This window comes from Pistacia vera, unplaced genomic scaffold, assembly GCF_008641045.1.
Source record: "Pistacia vera cultivar Batoury unplaced genomic scaffold, PisVer_v2 Contig430, whole genome shotgun sequence".
In the NCBI taxonomy this organism is placed as follows: Eukaryota; Viridiplantae; Streptophyta; class Magnoliopsida; order Sapindales; family Anacardiaceae; genus Pistacia; species Pistacia vera.
This window is the reverse complement of record NW_022196258.1, coordinates 1,159,856-1,168,542: the sequence shown is the minus strand read 5'-3', so window position 1 is coordinate 1,168,542 and position 8,687 is coordinate 1,159,856. Positions and strand designations below refer to the sequence as shown.

Genomic DNA, 8,687 nt, shown 5'->3' with positions numbered 1-8,687 from the left:
ATTATAGTGAAGTCAAGACTTTCTCTATTCTTCATGATCCAAATTACTCAAAAAAAGGCTAAAAATAAACAAAAAGTTGAAACTCATCCATTAACATCGTTAAAAATACAATTTTATTTTCTTTACCAAACAATAATTTTTCAATTTATGAAAAAACTATAGTATAAAATTCAACAATTGGACAATTTTTATTTATTTATTATATATATTAAAACTTATTAACAAATAATATATTTTTCTCTAACAATAATACTATACTTACAAAGAGATCTTATAAAGACTTTTATACAAAGTGAGGTGGCAAAAAATGAATGAAAGAGTGAAACAAAAAGTCAAACTCATTAAATTCACTTTTCCATTCATTTTTTATCACATCACTTTGTATGGAGATCTTTATAAAATTTATTTGTAAGTGTAGTATTACTCTTTCTCTAAATTCTTGGAAGACCAACGCTAAGATCATATTGTCGGCTACTATCAAGCCACGTGGCTCCTTGAAACATATTCCCGCCGGTTCCATTTCCCGCCCACTAGAACCAACCATATAAAAACCACCACCGCCACTGATACACACAACAAAACTCTTCGATTATCAAAACCCACAAACACTCTGAATCTCTTCGAGTTTGTGTTCAAATGGCGTTTGAACAACTGACTGAATACGAGCGAAAACGACTCCAAAACATTAAACGAAACGACGAGGTTTTTGCTTCTCTTAAAATACTCTCCAAGGCCTCCGATCTCTCTGCTGCTGTAAAGCGCCAAAAGTATATGTCTTTTTTCTCTCTATATGCGTTTGTGTTTGATTTTTAATTTTTATTTAAGACCCATCTTTATTTTCTCATTTTTTGGGGTTTCATTTGGATTAAAAGAAAAAAAAAAAAAAAAGGAACCTATTTTTGCCATAAAGCCATCATTTTTCCTAGAGAAATCATGTGGGTATTGATAATGAGCAAGGCTTGTGATTTGTCATGTAAATTTTATTTCTATTGAATTGATGCTTGATATGTACAAAGCTGGGTCGGAGAACAAACCCATCTTCATTTTCTTATTTTAGGTACTAATAAATAGATATGAAAAAGAAAAACTATTTTCTGCACCAAATCTATCATTTTTGTGGAGATATTTTTAGGGTTTTAGTAGTGAATGAAGCCAGTGATAAGATAATATTGACCGGTAATTCTGAAATATTAAAACTTGTAACAACATGAATTATAGCATAGAAAGATGCAAATAGGCTTTGAAATGTTACATATTTGATGTTTGGTTTTGATATATAGTGGTATTTGTGAAAATAAGTCTTTTATTGTTCTGATTGTGCATTGATGTGTAAACAAAAAAGTTGATTTGTGTACTTATGTTACTTTGTTGGTGGCAGAGTTGAGACTAAATCATATAAAGTCAGTCCACAGAAGAAGGTCAAATCCGAGACTCCAGTTGTGATCAGGCGATCTCTAAGAACTCGAGGGATGCCACCAGATTCTAAGGGTTTAACTGATGATTTTGCTCATTCTGATAATAAAAATTCGAAGTCTTTTAGTTTAGAGAAGTCCTCTTCTCCTGATTTAGAGGAGTCCTCCTCTCCTAATGTGAGCGGTCCTATTAGTTTCAAAGATGCTTATGCTGATAGAAGTGAGTCTGGTTCTGATAGACCACTTATCGATGCCATTTTGAGTGTTGCTAAGCAACACCATGGTGGTTTAATTGAAGAGAAAGCTGATGGAGTTTTGGATATTGAAAAGAAACCACAAGTGACTGTTTGTGTTAAACCAGAATGTGATGAGAACTTGAGTGAAAAATGTGATTTCGGTTCCTTAGTTAAAGATTGCGATGGGTCTAAGGCTTGTAAAGATGAGTTCAGTGGAAAGCATGACGCTTGTTCTTCTGATCTAATGAAGGGTGTGGTTAAGACAGAGAAGAGTGAACATGGGAGTCATGTTGATTTGGGATCATTGACTTTGAAGCCAAACAATATAGCACGACTTATGCCTGGAAAGATACTGATAGTGAAATTTTTTCCTTCTAATGACATGAGGATGATTATGGCTGGGAATAAGTATGGGAACGTTGGATTTTGGAATTTAAATCCTATGCAAGAAGGAGAAGATGGGATTTATTTGTACCGCACTCATACTGGTCCTATATCAGGAATTGAAGTTCAACAATCTTGCTTGTCTAAGGTACTTGTTGTCTGAAACATTTAGAAGTCTCATACATTATCTTTGCAGTTTCCAGTTTGTTATACATTTCTCTTATGTCTTTCACATGTCACTTGGACTAAGCAACGGAATTTTAAAATGCTGTAGGTGTTATTTAACCAAGTACCGAAACATAAGCTTTTAGTCTTATTTTGTGATTTTGTGAGGCAATTAGTGTTAGTATTTTGTAATCTTCCGTGCTATTCTTATATTATTTAATGTGTCTTGTCCTCCATGAGATGTTACTGATCTAAGTGTTTTGATTTTAATTTCAGATCTTTACCAGCTGCTATGATGGTTTCATCCGATTGATGGATGTTGAAAAGGAGGTATTTGATTTGGTTCACTCCAGTGAGTACTCCATATATTCTCTTTCACAAAACCCAAACAACGTGAACACCTTATATTTTAGTGAAGGTCAAGGGGGATTAAATATCTGGGATGTTAGAACTAAAAAATCCACAACTGAATGTCGTGTTCATGAAGCTAGGATCAACACCATTGATTTTAACTCACAAAACCTTAGTATCATGGCTAGTAGTTCCTCAGATGGGACTGCTTGCCTTTGGGATTTGAGACGTATGCATACTCATAAACCCAAACCTTTGAAGATAGCAAGTCATAAAAAGGCTGTGCATGCTGCATACTTCTCACCCTCTGGGAAATCCCTCGCAACAACAAGGTTTGTTATTTTATTAAGGTCACACATTTAGCTTTTATTCCTCTGTATTAGATTAATGCTATTTCATTAAGCACTAATTTCTAGTTTTTTCGTGTAGTTATGATGATAAAGTTGGAATATGGAGTGGAGTCAACTTTGAGGACACTTCCATGATACACCATAATAATCAAACGGGCAGATGGTTATCATCTTTCAGGTCTTCCTCTTGCCTGAAATGCTAACATGGGTCTTTCATTTCAAATTATCTGCTTTATGTTTTATGACCAATCCAACAGCTTTTTGATGGAAAACATTTTTCTGATCCTTATTTTCTTAATTTTCCCATCTTAATCTGTGGTTTCCTGTGTCAAATGCAATTTTTGCAATAAAATGGCATCAATGCCAAGACTCCGATAAATAGTCTAATCCCTTGAAATCGGAAAGCCATGTCTAACAGGCCTAAGTTCAGGCATTTCTTGCTTATTTCTCATGAAATGAACAGTATGATGATGCTGTGGGGACAAAGTTGGAGTTGTAGCCAACATTTTCTGCTTCTGCAGTGCATGCTTCTTTGTATATTATGAAAGTTGAGTATATTTTTAACACAACTTGCTTCTTTATGTTGGAGCAGAGCGGTATGGGGCTGGGATGATTCATATGTCTTCATTGGCAACATGCGAAGAGGAGTCGATGTAATTTCTCCAGCTCAAAGAAGAATAATAAAGACTTTAGAGAGCCCATATTTGTCTGCAATTCCTTGTAGATTTCATGCACACCCTTATGAAGTTGGGATGCTGGCAGGAGCCACAAGTGGAGGCCAGGTTTATGTGTGGACATCAAGCCAGGAATCTGCAGAAGAGTAATAATATTGTTGCTAAATGACACGCAACTGTTTTTGTTACCCAATTTAGAAGACACTCATGGCTTGCAGGATTTACTTATGGTTGTCAAACTGAATTATACTTACAGTTTTGAAACTGCTCTATGAGGGAAAGTATTATACTAGTTTTAGTGAACTTTCATGTAATCTGTAAATTTACAGTAAGATCGAGTTAATTTTTGATGTAGCAATTAAATCTCATCCCATGTTATCATCAAGGTATTGTTTACAACTCTAAATTTTCACAATAAAACGGGAGTTGATTTTTGATGTCTCTCTTCTTGTTGTGAGAACAGAGCAATTTGGGGTTGATATTATTCTTGTGTCTTCACCGGCAGAGTTAAAAGAGGAATTGATGTCCTGTCTCTAGCTGAACAAAAGATGATATGTTTTCAAGGAATCTGTAAAAATATTATTGAAACACTATAACCCTTGTTTGTTTCAGTATTTTGAATCATTTTTCTGTTATTTTATTTGTATTAAAAAACAGATGTTATCATTATTTTTAAAATTAATCCACATTAAATAAGATTTTTTCTATTGAAAATGAAAAATCAAAATTGGGTGTTGCTTGTTTTCTATACTCTTGTTCTAACATTTTTTCAACTTTATTCAACTAAAAACAATTACATTTTACAATAAAAGTTTATACATTAACAAAAACACTTTGACTCATCCAAACCATTCCAAGCCACCAACAATCATCGTTGGCCACCATCGACCGCTGTCGTCGAAATGATGCACGACCGGCCTGGCCAGAAACAACTAGATTTATGACTAGAGAGCTGGTCATTGATGATGGCCATAATTTGGCCATCAACAACGACGGCTAGATCCTAGTCGACCAGATTCAATCGATCATGTGTCATTCTGATGATTGTTGTTCGACAATGCTGATCAACTGTCGAAAGTTTTTGGGTGGATGAGAGTGTTTTTGTTAATTTATTAACTTTTATTGTGAAGGATGTTTAACTAAATTAACAAATGTAGAAGATTAAAAAATAATCTAAATTTTTCAGAAAATGTACCAAACAACTATTCTATTTTTATCCAATTCTGATATATTTTTCAAATATTATACCAAACACATTCTCAAAATCCTATCTTATCATATTCAAATAATTTTTTCAGAATAACTTTTTTTTTCAAATAACCTACCAAACAGGACATGTTTCCGAGAAAACTTTTAAAGACAACACAGTATAGTGGAATTTGAGATTGTAGTTGACTATTGATTTATATTCTTCCATGCGGTTAGTTCAGCTGGGATTCTATGTTCATTACAAGAAAGCACAGCCTGTGCCATTAATTTTCCAAGCCAAGCATGGTACAATAAACCTCTTGAACCAAGTCCTCCAAATAGCCAGAATTTCGAGGTCTGAGTTTTACCAATTAGGTCTTCAATGCAACCCAGAAGTGGAAGTGATCCGTTGGCTGAAAGTGGTGGCATTGCTCTCAAACCTGCCCTAGCTCCAGTGAAAGACCAATTCTTTATGCCTGGATATATGGACGATGCCTTGGGCAGAAGCTCTTCTAAGGCTTTCGAAGCTTCATCCGCTGAGACATTTGGTGACGAATTTCTTGATTTCCATTCCCATGTTGAGCCCATATATACACTGCGAGGTCCCTGGACAGCTAGCCATGCATCTGACAATATTGATGGGCCATCATCTGGATAATCTTGCCTGAAGTATAGCATTCCAGAGAATAAGTCTTGCAAACGAATAAAGTTTTACCATCAAATGGTAACAAAGCACATGGTATTGTTCACTAAACCATAGGCTTTTAATGCATAATAAAGCATATAGTAACTTTACCCTATACCATCAGATGGTTGTAGGCAAGCAATGACTCCTCGGCATGTTCTCAAAGGAAGCTTCCCGGAGAGCTCTGGCAGTACGTCTGCTTTGGCACCCATGCATATGATCACCGCATCATATTCCCCTAAACACATAAAGCAGAGATCAGAGTTCTACAAAAGAAAATGTCTTCATTAAGTATACTATGTTTGGAGCATGAAATATATGCTTCACAACTCTGGAAAACACCCATGACATGAGCTAAACACAATTAAGCATATAGAAAAATGACAACTGCCTGCCTGTCTATACATAAGAAACTTAAGTATATCATAAGATTGTTGCATACAAACTAGATGGGCAGTACCTGGGAATCCTAAAACATGAAAATCTGTCCAGCAGTTTTAATCACCGTTTGTAATATACAGAGAGAAAAAAAAAAAAAGAAGCTTAATCAACAGAATGAGAGATTACCTTCTAATTCAAGGAGATTGCTGATAGATTTTTTATGGAGACACAACTCTTTCCTTCCAAAACCAGAAGTAGACAATTCCTTCACTAGATTTTTACATGCTAAGAAGAGCCCCTAGTAGATAACCACAAAACAAAGAAAATTTACAAAAAGCAAATGAAAACTGATACACCTCCTATAACCAAAGTGTACAAAAAGAAGAAGAAAAAGGGCAACCTGGTCATTTCAGTGGACAAGGGCAGCAAGGGGAATTCAGATTAGAATTAGTTAAGGGGTATCTCCACGTAAGGGAGTGTGGAAAGTGTGAATTCGGTTATATATAAAGAGAGCAGTAGCTAGCTGTAGGGTAGGAAAAAACCCAGGGAAATATTGGGAGGTGCTAGACCCTCGAAGTGCTAGCGATCTTTTTATCTTTGTTATCGCGTTGTTATCATTTTTGCCATTGTTGTTATCACCTGCTGCTTGCAGAGTTCATTTATTTTAATCCTCTATATATATAAAAATCAGTGACAGAGTGTGTTTCTGAGTTTATATTACAGTTTATTATTGTTTGGACTGGTGTTCTCATCAAAAACTCAAAGTAAAAAGGTCAGTGTCTTAATTCTTCACACCTGAAGATAGCGCTGAGGATGAACATTGACAGCATCAGGCATATAAAAGGCTGTGTTCAAAGGAACACATAAATTTGGAACAAGACTTCGGGCAGCATCCTTACCAATAGTCTCTATTCTGCAACTGGAAAGGCAGTTCTGAGCATTCTAATGACATAAGCCAGAAACATCAATATTACCAGAAAATCATTTATCAATCACAAATATATCCAAGTTCCATTCAGGAGAATGAGAAAAATTACATCATTCAATGTAGTCAAGGTCTTCATATTGGTTGCAGGCCTCAATATGCCCCTAAATGAAAATGAAAGCAATGGAATATGTAAGAGCTAATTGATGCAGAGAATAAGATTTCAGCTTATATCCAAAAAAATAGGAATCTAAATGAATTTCCAAGTCCCCTGTGTATAAACAACAAAGTGAACATAAAAGGAATCTGATTCGACAACAACATTAATTGCACCCTGGAGTGCGTATTTTTTATACCACACTTGTTTGAGAAGGAATATCAAGATCTAGAAAGAAAATTTAGCATGAAATGAAAGAGAAACTTGACTGAAAAGGAGACAAACCTTCTCCTTACTACAAATTCACCCAAATTTGGACCAGATTCCACCATTTCAGAATTCGATTCTCCTGAACAAATTGCTGCTTCTGCAATGCTTAAAAGCTTTAAACTTTCTTTCCAACATTCAGCACCCCGCCAAAGAAGCTTAGCTGCAAAAATTACAACATGTAATTCCAAAGGAAAAAAAAAATCTCAACTTCTCAAACAACATTCACATAGTTACCAAAAACCATCTAGGCTAGACAGAACTGGTAAAGAACGTAAAACAAACACAGTACGAAGTTTTCTACAACTTATCTACCAACCAAAAAAAACTTTCTAGTATTTAAATTTATTGTCAATTTTAAAATGAAGTCAATAAGAAAAAAACATGTTATTTCAGAAATTAAAACAAGCATTTTCTCATGTGATCAAAACATTCCCGATATCTTTACCTTCAATAACACAGAACCATCTTCCGGAACTTAGTTAATAAACCGTACAAAACGGACCCGTATCAAAACAACAAAAGTAGCATACATCTAAAGAAGATTATTCAATGAAAACCTTTAGGAGAATAAGGATGAAGGAGTCCTCCAGATACTCCAGAAGCACCACCTCCAATGCCAATCTCATCATATATATCAATGTATACATCCAACTCCTTAGCACTCTCCTGCACATTCAATGAAACCAAATTCAACTTCAACAACACCTTCAAAGCCAGCAAAAGGCAAATTTTTTATTAATAAATCCATACATTGCAAAATCTATCTTTTTTTTGTGTTTGGGTAGATATAATACATTAATCTAATCAAAATTTATACCTTTTAGTGCCCTTTATGTGATTTACTTAAAAATAAATAAAAACAAATAAAAATAAAAGAGTACTTTCAACAAATGCCAAGCAACTGAGAGACCAGCAAAGCCAGCACCGAGCACGGCGTATCTGCATTTAATTATTATAATTGAAATTATCTGTCTTTAATTAAAATAAATAAAAAATAATTTAAAAGTATTAGAAAGATGACCTGAGAGGACGTTGGGGGAGAGACGAGACTACAACTTGTGAAGCGGTTCTTCTACTGCGTAAACGACAGTGGTGGTGGTGGTCGCCGCCGATTACCGGCGACTTCCAATCGGCCAGAAGACTCTTGCCGGCCGGTAGCGCCGGCGGCGGCATGGCGCGTTTTGAGATTATATCTAACAGTTACTGGTACGATATAGTTAATTCTGCCGGTGGTTTTAACATGTCTGTTAATTACATGTAGCCCCAAATATAGGATAAATGTACATTTGGATCCATAAGTTTCCAAAAGTATCAAAAAACCCCCTGAGAGTTTCTTCTGTTCATATAAACTGCTGCAAGAAATGCTATGTTAATGGCAAAAAGTGTTAAGTTTAACACTTCATCCCATTTAAGCCCTCCATGTGAAGCTTCTCTAAGCTTGGAGAATTTGTTCTTCAACTTCATAATTCCCCTTCTAACCAGACTAGTTTTCAACTCAAACTTCAAAAC

General features: G+C 35.2%; 2 protein-coding genes across 2 annotated transcripts; one reads left to right on the top strand and one right to left on the bottom strand.

Annotated features, from left to right (window-relative positions):
• Positions 1–496: 496 nt before the first annotated feature.
• LOC116143603 (WD repeat-containing protein 76-like) lies at positions 497–3,947 on the top strand. Its single transcript, XM_031429063.1, has 5 exons — positions 497–767; positions 1,379–2,180; positions 2,474–2,880; positions 2,978–3,076; positions 3,491–3,947. The coding sequence occupies exons 1-5, from the start codon at positions 637–639 to the stop codon at positions 3,720–3,722; spliced, it is 1,671 nt and encodes a 556-aa protein (XP_031284923.1). The 5' UTR covers positions 497–636; the 3' UTR covers positions 3,723–3,947.
• A 1,020-nt stretch (positions 3,948–4,967) lies between these two features.
• On the bottom strand, positions 4,968–8,351 carry LOC116143469. Its single transcript, XM_031428929.1, has 9 exons — positions 8,200–8,351; positions 8,060–8,117; positions 7,736–7,844; positions 7,194–7,338; positions 6,864–6,915; positions 6,622–6,768; positions 6,013–6,124; positions 5,557–5,683; positions 4,968–5,424 (listed from the first exon to the last, which is right to left on the bottom strand). The coding sequence occupies exons 1-9, from the start codon at positions 8,349–8,351 to the stop codon at positions 4,968–4,970; spliced, it is 1,359 nt and encodes a 452-aa protein (XP_031284789.1).
• Positions 8,352–8,687: the final 336 nt, after the last annotated feature.